Genomic DNA, 24,004 nt, shown 5'->3' with positions numbered 1-24,004 from the left:
ATGTAAACCTACGGAGGCTGTGATTGGATGGTTCTCCTGTCAATCACGCTAAACGATGACTGTTGTTAAAATGTGGCGGGCGGCGATATAAAGTCATGAAAATGTTGCTCTCAAGATGTAAAGATACTCAGAAGAACTTAAGTGTGTGTTGATGGGTTTTCTAGCCATCTGGTGAGAAGATCAAGTGTTAAGATGCTTAACGTAGCGTTGTTATTACCTCTTTTTTTTAATAACGTTGCTGTCGATTGTGTTCTCAAACTCTGTCTAGGGAGTCATGGTGATCTTGAAAGAAGGGATGTGCCCTGGAATAAATGAGGACTTCATTAAGGCTTTACAATCAGAGGACATCAGAACAGGTGTTGACTGTCAGCATCACACTGATGGCAACATGTAGTTTCAATTTCATCCTTGCTGCACAAACAAATAGTATAGTTAGTACTGTTATGGCTTTATGGGGTTAAACTAGCTAGTAATATCACAGTAAAAAATAATTTCCACTTACCCCCCTTTTTTTTTTTTTTTTTTTTTTTTAATATCATGTTTATTTACTGTGCAATTGTGTTGGAATATAAATCTGTATATGTTATACTTTGAAGATAGCTACTCATGCAAGATTATTTTTCTTTTTATGGAAAAGAGCTGTGTAAAGATTCTGTGGAATTTCTCATTGAGTGTAAAATAACAGCATATGAGTTTGGAAGGACGTAAATAATAAGAGGACTATTCATTGAACAGTTGTCCCTATGGGAATTTATAAAGTTTACTCTGTAACTGTCTGTGGTCTTGAATTAATAATACATCCATGTTTAATCCTTTCAGTTGAGGACTTTGTCTCTTGTAACCCAGAAGAACTTGCGCAAAAATGTTCATTGTCTTACAAGGTATGTGGAATGACTTCATTTTTAGCGTACTTCAGTTGTCATACTTCCACTAATGCCTATTCAGGCCTCACCTTTATTTCCCGCTATCCATCACAAAGACAGTATAATTAAAATAAGCAAAGTTAACTAACTAAATGCTGTCCATGCTATCTTTCAGGCCCTAGTAGCTGTTCGGCGTGTGCTCTTGGCTCAGTACACTGCTTTTCCCGTCTCTGGAGCTGATCTCTATGAGGAGCTCTTGAGCTCCACAGCTATTCTGTCCACCGGCAGTCCCAGGTCCCAAACAAATATTAATATAATATAATATAATATAATATTGTTTGTATATACACTACCAATAGTTTGGGGTCAGTATTATTATTATTATTATTTTATTTTTTTTAGGAAATTAATACTTTTATTCAGCAAGGGCACATTAAATTGATCAGACGTAACAGTAAAGACTTGTTACAAAATATCATTATTTCATGCTGTTATTTTTCTGTTAATCCTGTTGGGGTTTTAAAAATGATTAAGCAGCACAACTGTATTAAATATTGTTAATAAGAAATGTTTCTTGAGTATCAAATCCGCATATTAGAATGATTTCTGAAGGATCACGTGACACTGGAGAATGGAGTAATGATGCTGAAAATTCAACATAACCATCACAGGAATAAATGACATTTTAAAATAAATTAAAATAATATTTCATAATCAGTGTTGGGGTAAGTTACTTTTAAAAGTAATGCTTTACAGTATTGCATTACTCTGCAAAAAGTAACTAATTGCTGTGATTGCTTTTTTGTTTTTTAATAACAAAAAAGTTTTAGCAAATGTAAAGGCCCTTTCCCACCAAAAGTGAAATAAATAAGCCTCAATTTGCATTTCCTGAAGCAAATGCAAATTCACGTCTGTACAGTACGGTGCATCTCACAAACGTTTTAGCTGTGCTGCCATTTTGCAGAATAGAATGCAGAAGAAAGTTCAACATTCTTACTTCAGCAATAAAAACCAAAAAAATGAAACACATATGTGATGAAAGTCCTTTTTTCTTATTAGTATGGTTGAATTAGATCATTGCAGCAAAGACATTGGTTAATAAAGTGAGATTAAATACATAAAGTATATTTGTATTTAACATATTTACTTGTTGAATGCTTACATAATATTCAGAGTTTGCATTTTCCTGTTTTTATTCATTTTGAGAAACACTGAATCTGTTTTTGTCCAAGTGAGATGAGGAAATGCATGCTCACATTTAGTCTAGAACTACAATAACCATCATGTTCACACAGCACACACAACACCTCATGGGGACAGGAGAGCTCTCAGTTATTAAAAGGGAAAACAGTAACTTGAGTTACTTATTTGAAAATGTTTTGTTGTAATTTTAACAGTAAAGTTACTTATTACTTAAAGTAATGATTATGGAACTTGAGTTACATTGTTCACAGTATTACTGTTTTTCCTATATTTTTGATCAAATAAATGCAGCCTTGGTGAGCATAGGAGAATAAAAAAAAAAAAAACATGAAAAATAATCATTCCGACCCCAAACTTTTGAATGACAGTCTATGTATTTTGTATTAAGTCACTGTGCAAATCTGTGCTGTCTTCTCTTCAGTTTGGATAAGCTGTTAGATTCTGGGCTGTACACAGGGGAAATAACTGAGCTGATAGGAAGTCCAGGGAGCGGGAAAACACAGGTAACCTTTTGTTCTGGAAACTCTTCTCAGATTCTTGGTCCTGCTCTATCTACAATGTCAAAGTCCACCTTGCTTTGATCACCTACTAGGGTTGGGTGGGCAAACGAGTGGGTGTTCAACAATGCTGTGTCTCTTTCAATCACTTTGTAGGTGTGCTTTAGTGTTGCGGTTAATATGTCCCACCAGCTGAAGCAGACTGTGCTTTACATTGACACAAAGGGTGGTATGTGTGCCAACCGACTGCTTCAGATGCTACAAACCAAAACCCCTAATATGGAGGAGCAGGTAATTGAATTGAAGTGTAATTTATTAGTAGTGCTTGCCAAGGCAAGTATCGCTATGCTGTATGTTCAATATTCTGGATCAATAGCTTTTGTGTCAATGTTAAATTTCCTCTTGTCCCTCCTTATATATAAAAAAAAAAAAAATAGTAAGACACTTACAATGGAAGTGAATGGAGCCAAACCATAAACCTTTAGCCATATAATGTTAACATGATTTTAGAGTGAAAAAACGATTTCTGTCTGAAGTTATCAATTTTTTCAACACCATATAAAATTAAAGCTTCACATTTTAACTCTCCAAAATTCACTTCTATTGTAAATGCCTCACTGGCCAGGTTTCCATTACAGATTTGCTCAAAACTTTTGCGATATTAAAGGGTTAGTTCACCCAAAAATGACATTTCTGTCATCAAGTACTCACCCTCATGTCATCCCAAACCCGTAAGACCTTTGTTCATCTACACGCATTAAGATATTTTTGATGAAATCTGAGGGTTTCTGAACAACATACGGACAGCCACGTCATTGCAGCTTTTGAGAAAAGTACTAAAGACATTGTTAAAATGTCACTGTGACTGCAGTGGTTCAACCTATTTTCAATTCGCAATTTCAATTTGTGCAATTTGAAGGGTAATGGAAACGCAGCTAATGTCCATTTTTACTTTTTTCAAAGTAAAGTACAGTAGGTTCAAGTCAAATTATATATTATTAACTTTACCGTCTTGTATCGTAACTTCTACTGTGCTACAAAAATTGCTTTTCCTTTTGAATACATAGATGGAGGCACTTCAAAAAATCAAGGTGTTCCGAGTATTTGACGTCTTCTCTTTGCTCGCATGTCTTCAAAATCTAAGATCGAATGGCCTTCAGAAGGTAGGAAGTGTTCTGTGTGAAAGTCTATTGATTTATGTGGTTGTTTGTAGTAGAACTCTTGAATGTGCCCAGGCGTCTGTTGGAGGTGGTTCAGTCAAAGCGCTGATGGTGGATTCAGTCTCTGCTGTGCTCTCATCCATGCTCGGAGGGAAACAGAATGAGGGTATTTGTTTACAGTATTGCACAATACTTTATGATAATATTTACCTCATGCATCAGATGTCAGAGTTCTTCTACTTTGCATCAGGTATGTCCCTGCTGATGCAAGTTGCTGGGGAGATGAAGATGATCGCCAAAGAATTCAACATTGCTGTGCTGGTATACACCTTTCTAATTCCGGTTACAAAAAAAAAAATCTGGATATTTTAAAATAGCTTTTTCCCAGGGCTGGAAAAGTCTAATGCCAATAAATATTGATAGGTTTGTTTAAAAAATCTTTATATTTTATCTTATCCATTATCTTTTTGCTAATGAGAATAAAATTATTTTTAAAGTCAGCATTAATTGAAAAGTCATCCCATCTGTTTTGTAAATGCATGTTATAAATCTTACTGTGAATGATTCATCCATGTATGTATTTTTGTAATTTCTTTTCTGACCTTGTAATGTTAAATCAAAACGTAACTTGATCTTCCGGTGAAAGTGGAAGATCTTCAGTCATCCAGCCCACTTACCTTTCAATTGGCTCCATCAAATCAACAACTGATGGAAAGGAACCCCCCCCCCCGCATCTGCTTTTGTCATGAACTAGTAATTTGAAATGACTGGAAAAGTCATTAAAATCCATCCCAGTGACTTTAGTTTATTACCAATTATCTAAATATCCTTTATAGTAGATACTGATATGATAAAATTTTGCATTGAAGGTGACAAACCATGTGATCAAAGATGGAATTGGCCATTTGAAGGCTGGACTAGGCCAGTCGTGGAGCCATGTGCCACGCACACGTGTACTCCTGCAGAGAGTGGAGAACGCAGAGACTTCGTCCTTACGAACCGCGACACTGACCAAATCATCACGACAGGTGGTTTTAGGATAAACCTTTGATATTTTTAATAATAGATACACATGGAACATTACTACAATTTTCTTTTTTTTAATCTTCAGGCTTGTCATCTGATAGAGGAGTTTGATCTTTGTCACTGGTCTGAAGAGAGAAGGACCTCTATTTCAGGCAAGAGGAAGCTAGAAAGCAGTAAACCTTGACAAAAGTTCCACTCGGTGTTTTCATTGACAATACATATTGTGGTCCTTTTTGATTTCAAAGACTTTGAGGAATATTTAGAGTAAATGTATATTATTTCTGTGGACTCTTTTTGTCTTTGACAAGTGATAAGGAACATTTGTGCATATTTGTACTTTTGTGTTTACTAAAGTCACAAAGGCCTTCCATTCTTATTTTATTAAAATCTTTTACATAATGTTGGCACCTTAATATTTATTAAGTGATGAATGGAGCAACAAGTAACTAAAAAGTAAAAAAAAAAATGTTTTCCTCCATATCAACAGTAATGGATTTTTTTTTTTTTTTTGCATTATTCCATTTCTCACCTCTGTGTGTCAGTATAAGTCCAAAAATCACTGAGTGCACCTTACTGATTAGACAAGAAAAAAAACAATTCAGAAAATGAATGTGTTATACAAACACTCGCACAATCACTTATACTGGAGAACAGAACTGCGGTTCCCTACCGTGTGCTAGAATAACTCGATTCAAGCACAAATCAAGTTCTTGGTGCATAAAAAGCTTGTTTTAATTAGAATGATTGGAACATTTGAAATTACGCACAACTACCCTTACTAAGCTAGAGGGCTCTTACCCAATTTACTCTACACAATTATTCATTCCACAATCATGCCTCATGGCTGTTGCTATTGTATTGTTAATCACTCGTCCTGTGCCCAAGAGCATACTTCATACAAACATCCTTGTCGAAAAAGATGAATGACATTGTATTATGATGAAGTCATCAAAATCATTACACTTATTGACCTCCTTGAAGAATATGCATAAGAAATGAGTATCAGCATTAGTCAATGACATCAAAAAATTTAAAAATCATAAATATGAGAACTCAGTAAGAAATATCTCAATGTCAAAACCAAAAAAACTTGAAAAGCTAGGAAACTTGACAGTTTTCTAGTACAACGTGTAATACCACAATGTGGTAAAGCAAACAAAATAAAATGATTTGGAGACACCGTTTAGAAAAAGTTCATTCAACTCGGTCTGTCATGTTTGACAGCATTATTGCTGTAGCTGCGGGTCTGATGAAACAGGCATTTTTCCCATAATGGCTTTGCTTGTTAGAGAACAGCAAACCTGAGCTTTGTGGTAGTGTCCTTCGAGCAGTCTCTTTATCTCGTTCAGCAAGGGGGAACCACCCTCCTCTTTCGGATGCATTCCCAGATCCAGTTGGAGGTGACCCTATGGGCTGAACTGTCGTCCTCTGGCTTCTCCAGCGTATGCGTGGCTGAACTGGAGTCATACTCAGGCACCAGATCTCCATCGTACGCTAGGAAGTAACGGCGAAGCTTCTCAAAGTCCTGTACCGACTCTGGGAGGTAGAGCTTCACGCCTGTGAAAATGTCCAGTAGTGTCTGCGGGAAGATGGCAAGGGTGAAAACGTGTTAAGTGTGTACAGCATTTACATGTTTTGAGGGAAATCAACCAACAAATGGCTATTTACATTTAAGCTGAGAAAGGAAGTATTTTAACAGCAAAACCATGATTTAAAGAGTCAGTTCAGTGAAAAATATAAATTTGCTCACCCTCATGACTTTCCAAACCTGTATGACTCTTTCTTATGCAGAACACTAATGAAGTTACTAAAAATGTCAATTTTTGTCCATGCCTTCATTATATGGACAACAATTCTGTAAAATATCTTCTTTTAAAGGTTTGAAACAACATGAGGGTAAATGATGTCTTTTTACTTTTGAGTTTACACTTGTAGTTCGGTTCTTTTGGTTAGGACCAAAGAATATTATACATTTAGTCCTGGTTAGCTTTAGCATTCACACTGTTATTTTTTTAACACCAAATCTAGAAATTCAAAAAAAAAAAAAAAACAGCTTTTATGACATTTATAAATAAATGCTGTGTAAAAATAAAATAATGGTGTGTGCTGGGCTAAATGTGCTCGTTGTATGTGCGTACATGTGGTATTTTTACTAGCTGAGAACTCATGAAGAGCACAAACGCACAAATGAAGATCTGCTGCAACAAGACACAGTCCAACTGCCTGTACCGAACTGTAATGGGCAACACTGTTCAGTTCATCCACACTAGAGTTGCCTGAATGTGTTAAATAATTTCTTATTTCTTGGGCTTCGCTTTTTGACTTTGTTTCATGGGATTTTTCCATTGTGCACATCATGTACCTACCTAGACAAAACAAGAGGTAGTAGTCCTTGGACACACTGACACTCACACACAACCAGAAGTTGAAGACACACACACATTTACGCATATACATTTCTTATTTGTTATTACATTTCTTGAAACGCCATACGTGGTAAGGTTTGGTTCTTAAGTCGTATGATTGGATGCTCAAGCCATCCTGCAGATTGTTGTTTGACCTATGTCTATAAATATGACCCTTCTTCCTTAATAAATATGAGAATGCTCTGTACCACACTTGATCTGCTGCCACACATCACAGGGGTTGAGGTGCCCGTTTCTAAATTGATGACAGACTACAAAAATTCTTCCTGTGATAGGGATTTTAATTAACGGATTTTGGTCCACTTGTTTGGTGCACATTTATATTCGGGCGGCAGCATTCATACTTCTTCAAAAGAACTGCACTAACAGAGCAATCGCATCAGAGTTTGTTTTAACCGAACCAAACCAGCCAAGTGTGAACAAACCTTAAGTATATAGTTCCAAAGAGGTAAAACAAACCTTTTCATTCTTTGGGTCGGTTGTTTGAATGGTCTTCAATTTACTTTGTCCATTGCTGTGAGCAGGTTCTGTTTTTATCTGAAATAAAGCCAGATCACAGGGTTTGAGGAGAGAGATTAACCAAAAACGGATAAAGACAGACTAAACCGGTGTTTCAGAGAACGCTCTTTGCCATTTAAAAGTTGAGTACGATTTTTTTTTTTTTTTTTAGGAAATGAATACTTCTATTCAGCAAGGTTGCATTAAACTGATGTCAGTAAAGACTTTTACGTACAGTGTTACAAAATATTTCAATTTCAAATTATTCTATTCAGGGAGTCCTGAAAAAAATGTATGTTTCAACAAAAATATTACGCAGCACAAATGTTCTCAACATTGATAAGAAATGTTTCTTGAGAAGAAAATCAGCATATTAGAATGATTTCTGAAGGATCATGTGACACTGAAGACTGGAGTAATGATACTAAAAATTCAGATTTGCATCACAGGAATAAATTACATTTTAAAGTATATTAAAATAGAAAATGGTTATTTAAAATTGTAATATTTCACAATGATCAAATCAATGCAGACTTGATGAGCATTACTTTTCAAACAGTAGTGTGTGTATATGGATATATGTGCAACAAACCTTCTTGGCATCTTGTTTCTCAGTGGGTAGTTTCCTCTTAACTGCTGGAGAGGATGATTCTGTTTTCACTGCCTTTGCTTTTGGGGTATGACCATTTTCTGAACAGTTGAAACAATTACAGAACATAAGAACATTTTAATGGTACTTTTATGATGCAGATGTCACACTTGACATCTACAGACCAAACAGGATCATGGCAAATGCTTACTAGTCTTAGCTGAGGAAGCTCCATGAGATGCTGAGGGAGAGCTTCCTCCACTCTCACCTCCTGAGGAGCTCTTGTCATTTTGGCTAGTTTTGGACGGACCAGCTGTTACCTCAAAATCACAGTTTTCCTTCGAGATACGATACAGCTCCTGCAAAATAAATAAAGTTGGCATGACATGGAAGTTGTGACAGTCTTTTCTTCTCTATTGTGACATATACCCAAGTGAAATGGCTTCTTGAACAAGAAAAAAAGTAAAGGAAAAAAAAAAGTAGGGCATGACTTGATTTTGTCCATCAGGAACTGATTGGGCGACGGTGGTTTGCTGCTATTTTGATTTCTTGGTGAATATTGGTAATATTTGATGTAGGGCAGGGACTTGTTTCAACTGGATTTTGAGATGTGGGTGTTGGACTCAAATGAATGTGAGATGACCGATTGGGGAGGGACGGGGTTAGATTTGAGAAGTCTGACATGCGTCAGAGAAAAATTGTTTCACCAAAAATCTAATTATGACATTTTGATTAAACATTCTGAGATCAAAAAGAGAAACATACAAGGATGAGTCATTCACAGTAAGATCATGCATTTACAAAATGAGTGAGGCCAATTTTCATTTCATGCGGATTTTAAAAGCACAGATTTTTCTCATTTTGTACATGCCAAGACAAGATTGGTTTGAAATGATTCACACGTGTAACATCTTTTGAGATGCTTGATGGCACAATCTGCAATTCCTAATTGCATCTCCATGCAAAATGCTTACCTTGAGCTGCTGAAGGTTAGTGGCTGTCTTCCAGTCCTTGTCGTCACGCATTCTAGTGCATCGTGGGAAGCGGATGGATATGCCATCTGCAGTGTGCATTTCTGATTTGGAAAACTCTGCTCCTGTTATTTCCCACACTGGCGCTTTCTGTAAGCATGAACAAACAGGATATATTCTTGTTCGTGTGCACACAATACGAACAACTGCAGTTTCAGTTGAGTACAAACATCTTAAACATTTGAGTGTTGTATGGTCTATTTAACACATTCATCTGAGTTAAAGAGATAACTAGCCAATAAAGTTCCCTCATTGCTGTTTTTCCAATCACATACTCAACTGTAACCAGGCTTTTAACAGTCCCATCAAGCTAATTTCACATTACAAGCACGTAATCATTAAGCATCCCATATTATGAAGAGGATTGTCTCAGTCTTACTTCTGGATCACGGATAATGAAATCCGGGTAATAGTTCTTGACAATCTTCAACCATCCTGGGATCTTGCTTGGATCCTGTGATGGTGAGATAAACAGGAAACTTGTCTCATGCAACTTTTTATAAATCTGTTATGACAATATACAGGTGCTGGTCATATAATTAGAATATCATCAAAAAGTTGACTTATTTCACTAATTCCATTCAAAAAGTGAAACTTGTATATTATATTCACTCATTACACACAGACTGATATATTTCAAATGTTTATTTCTTTTAATTTTGATGATTATAACGGACAACTAAGGAAAATCCTTAACTCAGTATCTCAGAAAATTTGAATATTGTGAAAAGGTTCAATATTGAAGACACCTGGTGCCACACTCTAATCAGCTAATTAACTCAAAACACCTGCAGAGGCATCTCAGTCTAGTTCTGTAGGCTACACAATCATGGGGAAGACTGCTGACTTGACAGTTGTCCAAAAGACGACCATTGACACCTTGCACAAGGAGGACACAAAAGGTCATTGCAAGAGGCTGGCTGTTCACAGAGCTCTGTGTCCAAGCACATTAATAGAGAGGCGAAGGGAAGGACAAAATGTGGTAGAAAAAAAGTGTACAAACAATAGGGATAACCGCACCCTGGAGCAGATGTGAAACAAAACCCATTCAAAAATGTGGGGGAGATTCACAAAGAGTGGACTGCAGCTGGAGTCAGTGCTTCAAGAACCACTACGCACAGACGTATGCAAGACATGGGTTTCAGCTGTCGCATTCCTTGTGTCAAGCCACTCTTGAACAACAGACAGCGTCAGAAGCGGCTAAAGACAAAAAGGACTGGACTGCTGCTGAGTGGTCCAAAGTTATGTTCTCTGATGAAAGTAAATTTTGCATTTCCTTTGGAAATCAGGGTCCCAGAGTCTGGAGGAAGAGAGGAGAGGCACACAATCCACGTTGCTTGAGGTCCAGTGTAAAGTTTCCACAGTCAGTGATGGTTTGGTGTGCCATGTCATCTGCTGGTGTTGGTCCACTGTGTTTTCTGAGGTCCAAGGTCAACAGAGCCGTATACCAGGAAGTTTTAGAGCACTTCATGCTTCCTGCTGCTGACCAACTTTATGGAGATGCAGATTTCATTTTCCAACAGGACTTGGCACCTGCACGTACCAAAGCTACCAGTACCCGGTTTAAGGACCATGGTATCCCTGTTCTTAATTGGCCAGCAAACCCTGTTCTTAATTGGCCAGCAAACTCGTCTGACCTTAACCCCATAAAAAAAAAAAAACTATAGAGGAATTGTGAAGAGGAAGATGCGATATGCCAGACCCAACAATGCAGAAGAGCTGAAGGCCTCTATCAGAGCAACCTGGGCTCTCATAACACCTGAGCAGTGCCACAGACTGATCGACTCCTAATCGACAACTAAGTATTGAGTGCTGTACATGCTCATACTTTTCAGTGGGCCTAGATTTCTAAAAAAATTCTTTCTTTGTATTGGTCTCAAGTAATATTCTAATTTTCTGAGATACTGAATTTGCGATTTTCCTTAGTTGTCAGTTATGATCATCAAAATTAAAAGAAATAAACATTTGAAATATCAGTCTGTGTGTAATGAATGAATATAATATACAAGTTTCACTTTTTGAATGGAATTACTTTTTGATGATATTCTAATTTGATCACCAGCACCTGTAGGCAGAAGAAAATCTACTGTTTAAGTCATGAGATTTACCTTGCCTATTTTGATAACGTCCAGCTCCTTCTGCAGTCTGGCTAACGTGGCGTCGTCATAGCCTCCTGAACACTTGGTCACAGTGCACCACTTCCTGGATTCAGGGTCATAGCAGCCCATGAGGAAACTGGACATAATTCCACCTGTGTGGCAGACAGAAACACATAATATTTCAAGACTGTGCTACACTACCAGCTCTGAAGTTCAATTATTGTTTAAAGCCATTTGGATTGGACTGCTGTTACAGACCATTTGAGCCTTTGCCATAGAAAGCTCCAAGCACCACAAGGTCAGCAGTGTCCGCCATTGCTCCTTCATTCAGATAGTCCTTCTTCACCTTCAACCAGTGACGCTTTCCTGGTTCATAATGCCCCTGAAACAGCAATAAAGTCCAGATGTAGCATGAACTGATCTAGCAAACACAAATATATGGCACTTTTTACCGGAGAGCAATAAGCTGTCAGAATCCTTGGGTTTTTGGCATTATGATCAAGGGCTCACAAAATACTTTGCAGTATGTATACTGTGCGCAGTAAGCAAATTTTCTGTGAGAGTGAGACTTACTACATTTATCCAAATGTGAAAGGCACAAAAGAGCACCTTGAGTCAAAAACTGTATCCTACAATGCAATGAGCTTGACCATTAATTTCCAACGTTAAATAACCCGGAAGTAATATCAACCATGATTTTTACCATCTATTTGACCATGCTGCTGGGAATTTGTCTCATAAACCAGATAACGAATGCAACATTTCTATTTCCTAGATGGTAACAGGATGCCAATCAACAAATCAAGGACAGTTTACAACACAAATGTTTGGCTCAAAATTTTTCATATTCTCGCAAGGATTTGTACGTTCAGACCAATGTGTAAAAAGACGAGAGCCATTTCCAGATTCTTCCTCTGCTGTACACTGTCAAGTAGAAAAATGCTTATCTTAATCTTAGTCCACATTCACACAGTAGCAGAATATGGTAGTCAGTCCTGAATGAGTCCCTAAAGGGTTAGTTCACCCAAAAATGAAAATTGTCATTAATTACTCACCATCATGTCACTCCACACCCGTAAGACTTCGGAACTCAAATGAAGATCTTTTTGATGAAATCTGTGAGCTTTTTGTCCCTCTATTGACAGCTTATGCAACCAAAACTTTGACGCTTCAAAAAAAGTTAATAAAGAGATCATAAATCTAATCCATATGAATTGAGCGGTTTAGTCCAAATTTTCTGAAGAGACGCGATCGCTTTATATGATGAACAGATTGAATTTAGGCTTACATTCACATATAAACATTCATCAACTCACACATCAGTTGTGGTAAACAGAAGCTCAAGCATGTTCGCTAGATGTGCGAGAACCAATGAAATTCATTCTCGTGTTACGCACCATGTTTGAGCACCACGTTGTTCACTGATCAATGTTTATATGTGAATAAAAGCCCAAATTCAATGTTCATCATATAAAGTGATCGTGTCTCTTCAGAACTGTTGGACTAAACCACTCAATTCATATGGATTAGTTTTACAATCTCTTTATGACTTCTTAAAGCATCAAAGAGTCACTTGTGCAGCGGCCAATGAAGGGACAGAAAGCTCTCAGATTTCATCAGAAAAATCTTAATTTGTGTTCCAAAGATGAACAAAAGTCTTATGGGTTAGAAATGACATGAGGATGAGTAAATGACACAATTTTTATTTTTGAGTCAACTATCCCTTTAATATGGTTAAGTTCACATAGAGTTCAGTTATTTACGGGAGTGAAAACCACATTCTATAACTAACCTACTCTGTGTGAATGGAACTGACTTGGACAACTAGTTGTCCGTCATGTCACACAGTGCAAGAGAGATGTGTGTCATCTGAATGTAAGTGCTCCCGTCAGTTTGTACCCACGCCTCGAATGCTCCGCTCTCCACCCAGATATAAAAACAGATATGTATCAAAAGTCATAAGAGATTTCAGCTTTACAAATGTCACCATCTTTGATATTACTGTGGTCAAAATATGGTTAATATGGTTACTGGCAAGAGAGTATGGGCTTGACTCCTATTGCAAGTTCATATAGACAGTATTTGAGAAGCTAGTGTAAGTTGCTTTGAGAACGGGTCATTCCTGTAAGCAAATGCGGATGTCAATCCCAAAAACTGACAGTGTGAATGTAGCCTTATTGGTTTGCCAATTATTTGCAGTGGGATGGAAGAGAAATTAATACATCTCTGGAAAAAATTTTTTCGCATTGATGGAATGCCAATGTTCGTGTCGGTCTGAACAGACTCATCAGCCTTCATTCAAATTAAAATGTTTCTAGCACCGAATTCACACAAATAGCATACTATTTCAAGTACTTCAGTAGGCAGCACACTGCGCAGTATACAGTATGCTAGTATTACATTCAAAATGTAGTCAGGCTGTACCTTGATATCCTTCAGAACCAACCCCTCCAGTCCCTCCCTGATGACACGTGTGATCATTTCTGCCAGGTCAGCAGCTCTCTGTTGGGACACAATGTCATTAGCCATAATAAAATCATCCACCCTGAAGTTTTACTATAACATCAACCTTTAATTAACCTACCCACACATTTGAAAACACTCTAGAATACTGAGGACATATGCAAAATGGTAGAGAAAGAAAAACATAAGCCGCTTTTTCCACCATCAGGCCAAACCGTTCGCTTTGCTTAACCGCACCATTCCGTACCGATCCAGCCCAATTGGTACGGATATGGTTTCATTTTCCACTGTGGGGCTCATAATGGTGCTCTTTAGTCATTGCCTTGGTAACAAGAGTTTACAGACAGTATGAGATGTAAATAGCAACTGCGTTATGGAGGATGATCAAATATTACTTTTAATTTTATTATTAATTTGTGTTTACTTTGCTTAAACCGTGTGCTTGGCCAGCAACATAGATATTGCAGCCAGGCAGCAGACAAGTGATCAATCCTAAGCTGCGCTCATGACGCTTTCTACCAGCACAGTAGAACTCCGGGTTGAGTAATCGTGCAGTGCTGAACCAAGGTTAAGAGGAAATATAACCAACTGTTCCAGCGTTCTTAGAACTGTTTAGCCTGATGGTGGAAAAGCAGATATGCAGAACTGACCGTGACATGCTTCATTTCTGAGAACAGAATCCTGTTAGGAACTTCCACCATATTGTCATGGAGAAACTTTCTTCTTTCACAGAGAGGTCTGGAAAACATCACTACATCAACATCTTTCACATCTTAGACTGAAAATATCAATCACATTTTAATAAAAACGTTTTATTGTTCTCTAAATCCTCAAATATCTTTCAGATAGATAAAGGACAAACGAAAAATGAATTAATTTAGGTTGACTCACTTGTCCATGAGACTGACACCGTTAAAATAAATGCAGTCGAACACAAACAGACCCACTTGAGCATCCTGGAAAGCTGCTTTCTGAAAACACACAAAAACAAAACAATGCTCTCAGTTCAGTTGACTTCATAAAGCTTGGAATATACATTAACATTTAAAAGTTGTCTTTTTTTAAGGAATTAATGCTTTTATTCTGCAAGGATGCATTCAATTTCTCAAAAGTCTTTTCTTTTTTTTTTTTTTTTTTTTTTTTTATACAAATGCTGTTCTTTTGAACACTATATTTATTTTTAAAAAAATAGTTCCACAAAAAAATATTAATTAAACATTAAGCAGCAAAATTGATAAATATTTCTTGAGCAGCAAATCAGCATATAAGAATGATTTCTGAAGGATCAAGTGACACTGAAGACTGGAGAAATGATACTGAAAATTCAGCTTTGCATCTCAGGAATAAATTACATAAAAAAAATATTCAAATAGAAAACATTTTAAAATGTAATAATATTTTACAATATTTTTCTGTATTTTTGATAAAATAAATGCATTGGTGAGCATAAGAGACTGCTTCTTTACAAAAACATTTAAAAAAAATTTAACACCCCCAAACTTTCAAACAGTAGTATATTTAAAACATTCCTTTAAGGAAAACCAAAACGACATTGCCCTCTGGTTTACCTTGTGTACTCCAAGAGTCCCAAAAGGCAGTGGTTTGCTAGACCTTGTGTCAATAAGAAGAACTTCAGCATCAAGGATCATGCTATGACCACCAGGAAATGCCTTTGGTATGAACTCTTTAAAATGAGCAACCTGCAGGAGAAAATCAAACACACATTTACACTCCTGGGCAAAAAAAAAAAAAGAAGCCCAAAATGGGTGAACACTAAGCATTTAATTGTCTTATTAGTCAGCAAATTAGCTAAATTTAAGAAAATGCACTAAAGATGTCTTTGCAGTCTCAGAAAAGGACAGAATGAATGTTTTGTCAGAATGTGGGAAGTTGTGCGTGGAGTGATGAATCAATGAAACACGAGTTGCATGGTGATGCTCCAGAGCGGTGTCTTTGAAAATCTGCTGAGAAATATAATAATAAATGCATCTCTAGCAGAGTGAAGCATGGAGGAAGAGGTGTCATTTTTAGCTGCTGGTATTGGTGAGCTGCTTCACTGTGAACAGTTTGGAGTACAGGAGAATACTGCAGAATGGCTTGCTCAACACAAATGAAAAGTTGTTATCTAAAGAGGAATGATCAGATGTTATTTCAACAAGACAACCATGATGTGGCTTGAGCACAAGTCCATCAGGCTCATGTTTTGTCCAGATTTGAACCCTATAGTGAATATTTGGTCTCACATTAAACTCAAATAAGCTGAGAGACATTTTTCAACTACTCATGAACTGTTTGAAGCCATTAACATTCAGTGGAACAACACTGACTTTTCTTCCTGTGAAAAGCTGTCTGCAAGGCTATTCTGTGCCAAGGTATTTTATCTACAGTACTTGTGCAATTCTTGCTAATTTCCTGACCAGTGATTTGTGACCATTAAATGACCACTAAATATGTTGCCATTTTTGGCTTGGCATATTTCTTTGCCCATGGAAGTGTATTATGTGTATATATGTATATTATGGCTAACAGTTGCTGGAGTTACTGACCTTGTGGGGAAGTACTGGTTTGAGACTTCGACTGAAGTAACTGAAGTGATCGCCGTTCTTATGGACCTGCACACGCTCACCATCATACTTGATCTCAGAGTACATCCCATTAGGACACTTCTTCATGGCATACTCAATGGACTTGCATGCTTCTGCCTACAAGAATAAAAACAAGCAGTTGATACTATTAAGAAAACCTCAGTAAATAGGAGGCATACTCTAATATTTTTATAATAGTTTCTTAAAAATATTTAAAATATCTTTACTGCTTATTAATAAACTACAACCTGCAGACTAGTCCAAATTATTTAGTTTTGCACATTCTTAGTATTGAATGTAATCTGCATCTGAAGAATATGGAATTAAAGTGATCACCCAAAAATAAAAATTCTGACTTTCATCTGTAGAAGATATTCTGAGAAATGTCTCAATTTTGTTTCATCAAAATTGTTTGGTTCCAAACATTAACATTTTTTTTTTGTGTGTTCCACAGAAGAAAGTCAATCATACATGTTCAGAACATAAAGATGAGCAAATTATGACAGATTTTTTTTTTTTTTGTGAACTATCCGTTTAAGAACACTACAGAGACTCAGACCAGCATTGGCTGTACAGGGGTCATCAGAGACGCCTCCACGCTAAGGATCTTTCGGGGCCCTGATCCATTAGAGGCTTCCTGCTGGTTCCGTAGCACCCTGTCGATTACGTCACCAAGGTTACGGGAGGCTTTGAAGGCATCATATGCGTTCGGGTCCACAGCATCCAAACTGATGAGAGAAAGATTACACTGAGTGAGACAGAACAAACACAATGTTTTAGGTACAATTTGCTAGCAACACTTACACATGCTTTGCCCCTGAGTTGATTTTCAGATCATGTTTGACCAAACGAATGTAGCACTTCAGATCATTACCGGTACATCTGGGAAACAAGAAAAAGTTAGCATCCTCAAAATTCAAATAAATGGAAAAATGTATTTATTTATTTATTTTTAAATAAGTATTTTATATAATCAAAGATTAAAATGATTTCTATCTGACTTTTTAGCAATGTCCTGCAGCTCTGCCTGCTGATCATCCTCCTTTGTGAGCTGGGATAGACGGCTCAGTGAAGCATCCACTTCCTGGATGGTCAAAAGACTCTTGGCTGCTGGAGGGAAAGACTTGCTGTCCTCGAAAAACATCCGCACTGTCTCTGAAACATCTCCCTAAATTAAACCAATAAAGATCAATGAAGGAAAGGCTCAAATATTTCTCTTCTTCGACTACTTTATACGTATTGTGAAAAGCGCTTAAATAAAGGTGAACTGAAATACTTTTGTAAAAGAAATATGAAAAACAATGCAACAAACCTGTTCCAAGTCTTGCACCATCTCATCCTGATTGCAATTCAATATACGGCTGAAAAGTTTGACAATTTGTTTGTCATTGAGGTTGTACACATTCTTCACCACTCCTGGGAGGAGAAGCTTCACTGTCAGGTATAAATCTCCTCTGAATTTGTCTGTGAAGATGTGGGAGAGAGATTAAAAAAAAGACTGCATTTTGAGACTGCTTGTGTTAATAACTACATTTCCATCCACCTATTTTTATGCACATTTTGGGATATCTCAAAAAAAATAAAAAAAAACAGCTGTATGGAGATGGCAAGATGCGCATAAATTCTAAAAATGCACTTAAAAAACAAACAAACAAAAAAGTTTGAGTCAGATACTTTTTTATCCGATAAGAAAAACATGTGCATAAACTACGATGGAAACACATTAACCGAATAAATTCCTTGACGCACATAAAAAAAAAAAAAAAAACTTTGTGCGATGGGACAGCATAACTCTACTAACTGGCGGACCGATCTCATTGCACAGCATCTGAAATGTTGTATTGGTCTTTCTGAAATGCATGATAAAAGTCTGCCATCAAAGTGGTTCAGTATAATTACCTCTCAGAACGGTCTTAAACGACTGCGTTCCCAAACAGCAGGCATCTGCCTCAGAACGCAAGAGAACATGTTTATTATATTAATACAGTGGCTTCTACTTTTCTTAGTGATATTTAGCACCAGTTTATCAGAAAGTGACCATTTTGTTCTCTTCGACTCACTGGATGCTTTATTCACAAATGTTTTATATGATATTCCAATTTAGCGCATAAGTTCAATTCGCAACTGTGGATGGAAACATAGCTTATGATGGCCCCAATTATCCATGCTCACCTCCACCAGAGCCTTTTGCTAAGAAGTCTCTGATGATCTCTGTCTTGGCGTTGTAGCCTGACTTCTCTGCGACTAAGGCACAGAGTTTGCGGAACTCCCGCAGTAAGTTGTCTTTATGGTTGGGGTCACATAGCTGAGCTGATAAAGCACTGCCCTGAGTGGGTTTGGCTGGAGACGGTCCAGGACTGGAGGAAGAGGAACCAGCCTTGGTAGCTGCAGACATAGAGTGTTAAGCCTTGTATTAAGTTGGCAGAGCATGACAGCATGAAACGATAGATCACGTTTATACATCTATTATCATAATGGTCCAAAATTAACACTGGCCTAGTGGCAAATGAGAGTAAAAATGGCTTGGCAGGTCAAGAGATTTATTTTCCAACCAGTAAGTCACTTTATAAAATGACATAGTAAGAATGATAATGACACTCATTCATGTAAATTCAAATCAATACATACTAACCATCTATATACAGCACTAAGTGACTAGTAAAGACAACTTGTACATCCAAATATAAAATATATAAAATACATTTTAATTTTTTTTTATTTAAATATAAAAACTATATATAAAATCTAAAATTAAAAAAGTCACTCTCTTTATAAATATACACAAACATATAAGTTTTATAATATTTTTTACTTTTTATTTTATTTATTTGTTTGTTTTTTAAAAACAGTTTTACTGCCAGTAAGAAATATTTATGGCTGGTAAGAGATTTTTTAAACAAAATAAATAAATATATTAAAAGGTAAAAAAAAAAATTATAAAATGTTTATTTGTGTGGCAAAAAGTTAATTTCAGATTCTGTTTAAATCTCTACTGTCTCTACAATAATTAAGTTAAATTTCAGTTAAGCTTGGGGTCAATAAGACTTTTTTGAGGGGAAAATTAATACTTTTAAATCATCAAGGATTCATTAAATTAACCAAAAGTGACAGCAAAGACTTTTACATTAATACAAAACATTTCCATTTCAAATAAATGCTTTTCTTTTGAACTTTCTATTCAATGAAGAATCCTGACTAAATTGTATCATAGTTGTGTTAATATTTTTGTGAAAACTGTTCAAAAAAAAAAAAAAAATCAGCTTTACATCGCAGGAATAAATTAAATTTTAAAATAGAAAACAGAATAGTAATATTTTACAATATTACTGTTTTTACTGTAATTTTGATTAAATAAATGCATATGCGTAAGCATAAGATTTCAAATTTAAAAACTTTAAATAAACTGACCCCAAATATTTGAACCATAGTGCATCTTAATATACACAAAAGTTGCAAACAAAAACAGCAGCAAAAGAAAAAAACACACACGCTCTCTTGGGGTTATACCTGTGAAGCCAGAAAACTTGCGAGGAGCGTTGACTGTTGGATCAGCTTGCGGTGCTGACAGCTGCCCACTGTTGTTTAACTTTGCTTGCACTTTCTTCTTTGGGGTTGCATTGGTTTTGGCTGCCAGTTCTGTTAAAGGGAAGACAGACTGTTCAGCATATGGCAGGTCTGCAATGACATCTGAATCAAACTAAACAAGGAGAGCAAATCAGTGGACTAATACCTGAAACATGTTTATTGATTAGATCTTTATCCTCATCTTGAAGTTCCTCCCATCCCTCCAGCTCCGTGATGTCCTCGATTTTCTTTGTGGTGGCACGCGCTCTCTCCAGCTTCTCAAAGATGCACTTTACATGGTACCACTCCTTCATTTCCCCTGCAGACTCACTGAACGGGTTTGGCACAATCTTGCCAATCCGGACCAGCCCCTTCATGATCTTGTCTTTGCATTTCTTGCACCCCGCAGTGCCACGTTTGGCATATTCCACGCAGTACCTTTGCTCTGCCATGTCTGGTTGTTCACGTTGCCACTCAGGCCAAGAAATGTGGAAATAAGAGCCGGAGCTGAGAGTAAACTGTCGAAATTGTGGCACACAGAAAAAGATGCCACTGGGGCTAGATACAAAGCCCCACGTAAATGTAAGAGCCCTCGAGCACTGGAGATTTTGATGATTTAGTGTTGCTCTGAATACAGTTTCCCTAAAAAGTGTTGGCAAAGATGGTCTACTTATTGTCCTCACTAGTCTGCCAAAACAAAAACTGGGCATAAAGTTCAGTAATAGAGAGTTTCCATCTTACACAGCACAGGTGATTTCTGCAAGAAAAAAAATATATATATATTATTAACTATATTATATATTATTAACTATATTATATATATATATATATATATATATATATATATATATATATATATATATATATATATATATATGCTGGGATTATGTAGAAAAAAAAAAGTTAACTGAAAAAACACCGCATTTATTTATTACTCATTAAGCAATAACATTATACACATTAGAAGGCTACAAATAATTTAAAATGTGACAAAATGCAAAATAAGGTATATAAATGAAAACCAAATTTAGTTAATTAAAATATACAACATATTGTACTGCAGAGGAAATATCATAAACCACTTTACCTAACTTTAGTGAAATTGATAAAATAAATAAAAGTGACTCACAATTATGTTTTTAGTGTTGCATTGTAAATAAAAATACAAGTGAAACTTAAAGTAGCTTATTACAAGACAATAACAACCAATTCCTTTTTAAGACAATGGGTTATGTTGGGAAACAATTGTAGATGGCAAATAATAATAATTAAACAAATAATACAAGGTGACAAAATGCAAAATAAGCTATATACACTTAAATCAAAGCTTTTCCTTTATGCAAGATATTTCAATAGTGTCAATATAACTTACAGCTTCATTTCACCCAAAGATCATACGGTTATATTCTCTACTAGTGAATTTACATTTATGTAACGCTACATGGAATTTAATCAATTATAAACACCTAAAGTCTAAATGCGCTGCAGAGGTAATAATCATAAGCAACTATTTAATCTTAAGCAACTACCATAAGCAAGCATTTAAAAAAATACTGAAAATGACATTGTCAAACAGTGTGCGGCAAAATTATCATTTGATACTGATAGAATAGTAATTGAAAATAGTTTTTATGGTTCTGTTTACGTGTCGCTTTGTTGATCAACGTGGAATTAGCTCACATGCTAATCTTAGCTGAACTACAAACCAAAGCCATCTAACGTTAGCCAGCTAACTGTGAGAGGTTATACAGCGAATCATATCAATTTAGTTTTACCTCAGTATGTGGTGCAAGTCGATCCCAAGCTCCTCACATAACGAGTTTCATTTTAAAAAACAACTTAAATGTCTTAGCAAAAGAGCATGATTTCGGTTTTGTGTGCGGTCCCCTTTAAATCACAGGAGCGCTTCCTCTTTGTTTGGAAGTGTTTCCTGTGCATTGCGCATGTGCACCACAAATACCGCTGATGTTTTATTTTAACATTATTTATTTTTGCAAACATTTACCGACCTGCCTTAGACACAAATGCAAGACTGCTCCTTCCTCTAGAATTTCACGTTTTGTTCTACAACACACAAACATGACTTGGGAAGATGCTATGTTAATATTAAGAAGAAGAAGAAAATGAACAACAACTTACGGTTTTTAAAATGGTTTAGTTGTAGTCCTTATCAAAGACTTGAGATATACACAACGATGGAGCACTCGCATCTCTTCTCTTCTCTGATGACGTGTTTCCTGGAGTGAGGGCGGGGCAACCTGTCACTCACATGAGTGCAATAGCAAAACATCCAATCAATTCCTGATGGACAAAAATGTTCTTCTTCTAGAAGCCATTTCACTTGGATATACGTCACAATTAGGAAGAAAAGACTGTCGCAACTTCTGTTTCATGCCGACTTTAAACAAGCAACCACCTTAGTTCAAACAATGATCTAATCAATTCCCAATGGACAAAATCAAGTACCAAGTACCCTTGTACGATTCAATTAAATTCACATTTACTCACATATTGTTTCAAAGCAGCTTCGCAGAAAATGAATGTTTCTACATTATAATTCAGAGTAATCTGTTATTTGACTGTGTCAAAGTAATGTTCATATCTGGCAGAAATGTAAGACAATACAGATCATACAGTTAGCTAATGTCCTGTATTTAAAGGTGCTAAAGAGGATCTTTTCGTCGACTGTGAAACCAAAGACTGTTACTGAGTTTTTTAAATGAGCGCATGCGTAAGAACAACCCCCCTCCTTCGAAGGAACGCCCCCCAAAACTCGTAAACACTCGTATTGGGACACGAGTGTTTACCACCGGCATTCGCTGTATCGTGTTAGTGGATTCATTATGTCGGGCTCACCGCAGGTAACTCATAATCTGCAGTTGTTACTCCTGTCTCTGGACAAAAAACATTGCATGCGGCGCCTGTGGAGTGTGGAAAGTTACTGGAGCGCGCAGCCGTGCTCGTCTCTCACAAGGAACGTCATAGCAGTGATTGACAAGCCAGAGAGCCAATCGTTTACGCGATTGGCTGATGTTTTTAAGGCCCTACCTCGTGCACAGATGATGTATATTAATATTATTCCTTTCAGTGTACCTAATAAATAGTCTTTTATCAGTTAGTAAAGACAGTTTCAAGTAATATTGCAAAAATGTATAAAACAAAACATCCTCTTTAGCACCTTTAAGCGCAATGACACAGTGAGCATTAAAGCAATGATTGCTTGTTTTGATCATTTTACAGTATATGGAAAATTTGGCAGTTTTGGTGATTCAGAGTTGGCATCATAAGTCAGAGCAGGGGTTGGAGTCAACTCTTCACAGATGTTGGGTCACCTGAAATCTTTATAAGAGGCTGATCCACACTGGAGCTGGTGAATCTAGTTATCTCAGGATGGGTATACTGAGGTACTGTAGAAACAGAAAAGCAATGTGTAGCTGCTGTTCATAACATTTCAAGCAAAAAAAAAAAAAAAAAAAAAAGAATTTGATCTGATATTGGCTAACTGGAGTACAAGGTTATGGGATGTATCATGTGAATGCTTGGCTAATGAAATGTATCTGTAATCTAGATTTAAACTGAACATTATCAGGATGGCTAGTCCAGAGTTTAAGAGGTAAATCCAATAACGTTCTACCTCCTTTAGTGGACTTTGCCTGGTACTACCAAAAGTCCAGAGTTTTGTTACCCTAAAAGAGTGTGATGGATTGTAGCACAATAGAAGATTGGTTAAATATACAGGAGCTAAACCATTTAGGGCCTTAGCAATACATTGTAATTGATATTTAACTTAATAGGTAACCAGTGTATAGATCAGGGATGGGCAACTTCAGTCCTGGAAGGCCACTGCCCAGCAGAGTTTAGCTCCAACCCTAATCAAACACACCTGAACCAGCTAATCAAGGTTTTCTGGATTAGTAGAAAGCTATAGGCAAGTGAGTTTTTATCAGGGATGGAGCTAAACTGTGTAAACAGTGGCCCTCCAGGACCGAAGTTGCCCATC

General features: G+C 36.6%; 2 protein-coding genes across 4 annotated transcripts; one reads left to right on the top strand and one right to left on the bottom strand.

The window, feature by feature from the left end:
* The first annotated feature begins 47 nt into the window (after window positions 1-47).
* Window positions 48-4,971, top strand: rad51d (RAD51 paralog D). Of its 2 annotated transcripts, XM_067406928.1 has the most exons (11): window positions 48-171; window positions 269-356; window positions 820-881; window positions 1,039-1,157; window positions 2,488-2,569; window positions 2,720-2,854; window positions 3,631-3,726; window positions 3,799-3,889; window positions 3,974-4,044; window positions 4,593-4,751; window positions 4,835-4,971. In XM_067406928.1, the coding sequence occupies exons 2-11, from the start codon at window positions 275-277 to the stop codon at window positions 4,931-4,933; spliced, it is 996 nt and encodes a 331-aa protein (XP_067263029.1). In that variant the 5' UTR covers window positions 48-171; window positions 269-274; the 3' UTR covers window positions 4,934-4,971. The 2 variants fall into 2 exon arrangements, with proteins under 2 accessions (XP_067263029.1, XP_067263028.1); XM_067406927.1 differs by having other exon boundaries at window positions 3,631-3,889.
* Window positions 4,972-6,094: 1,123 nt separating this feature from the next.
* On the bottom strand, window positions 6,095-21,912 carry lig3 (ligase III, DNA, ATP-dependent). Of its 2 annotated transcripts, XM_067406925.1 has the most exons (22): window positions 21,780-21,912; window positions 20,171-20,761; window positions 19,948-20,076; window positions 18,613-18,825; window positions 18,340-18,384; window positions 17,753-17,904; window positions 17,442-17,608; window positions 17,245-17,322; window positions 17,000-17,168; window positions 16,402-16,557; window positions 15,424-15,555; window positions 14,747-14,826; window positions 14,506-14,593; window positions 13,817-13,894; window positions 11,651-11,774; window positions 11,402-11,544; window positions 9,673-9,747; window positions 9,237-9,383; window positions 8,474-8,621; window positions 8,266-8,363; window positions 7,635-7,712; window positions 6,095-6,328 (listed from the first exon to the last, which is right to left on the bottom strand). In XM_067406925.1, exons 2-22 carry the CDS (start codon window positions 20,712-20,714, stop codon window positions 6,095-6,097), a joined length of 3,078 nt encoding a protein of 1,025 aa, XP_067263026.1. In that variant the 5' UTR covers window positions 20,715-20,761; window positions 21,780-21,912. The 2 variants fall into 2 exon arrangements, with proteins under 2 accessions (XP_067263026.1, XP_067263027.1); XM_067406926.1 differs by lacking the exon at window positions 18,340-18,384.
* Window positions 21,913-24,004: the final 2,092 nt, after the last annotated feature.

Source organism: Chanodichthys erythropterus, chromosome 13, assembly GCF_024489055.1.
Source record: "Chanodichthys erythropterus isolate Z2021 chromosome 13, ASM2448905v1, whole genome shotgun sequence".
In the NCBI taxonomy this organism is placed as follows: Eukaryota; Metazoa; Chordata; class Actinopteri; order Cypriniformes; family Xenocyprididae; genus Chanodichthys; species Chanodichthys erythropterus.
Note: the sequence above shows the minus strand (reverse complement) of the source record. Positions and strands in the feature narration are given on the sequence as shown.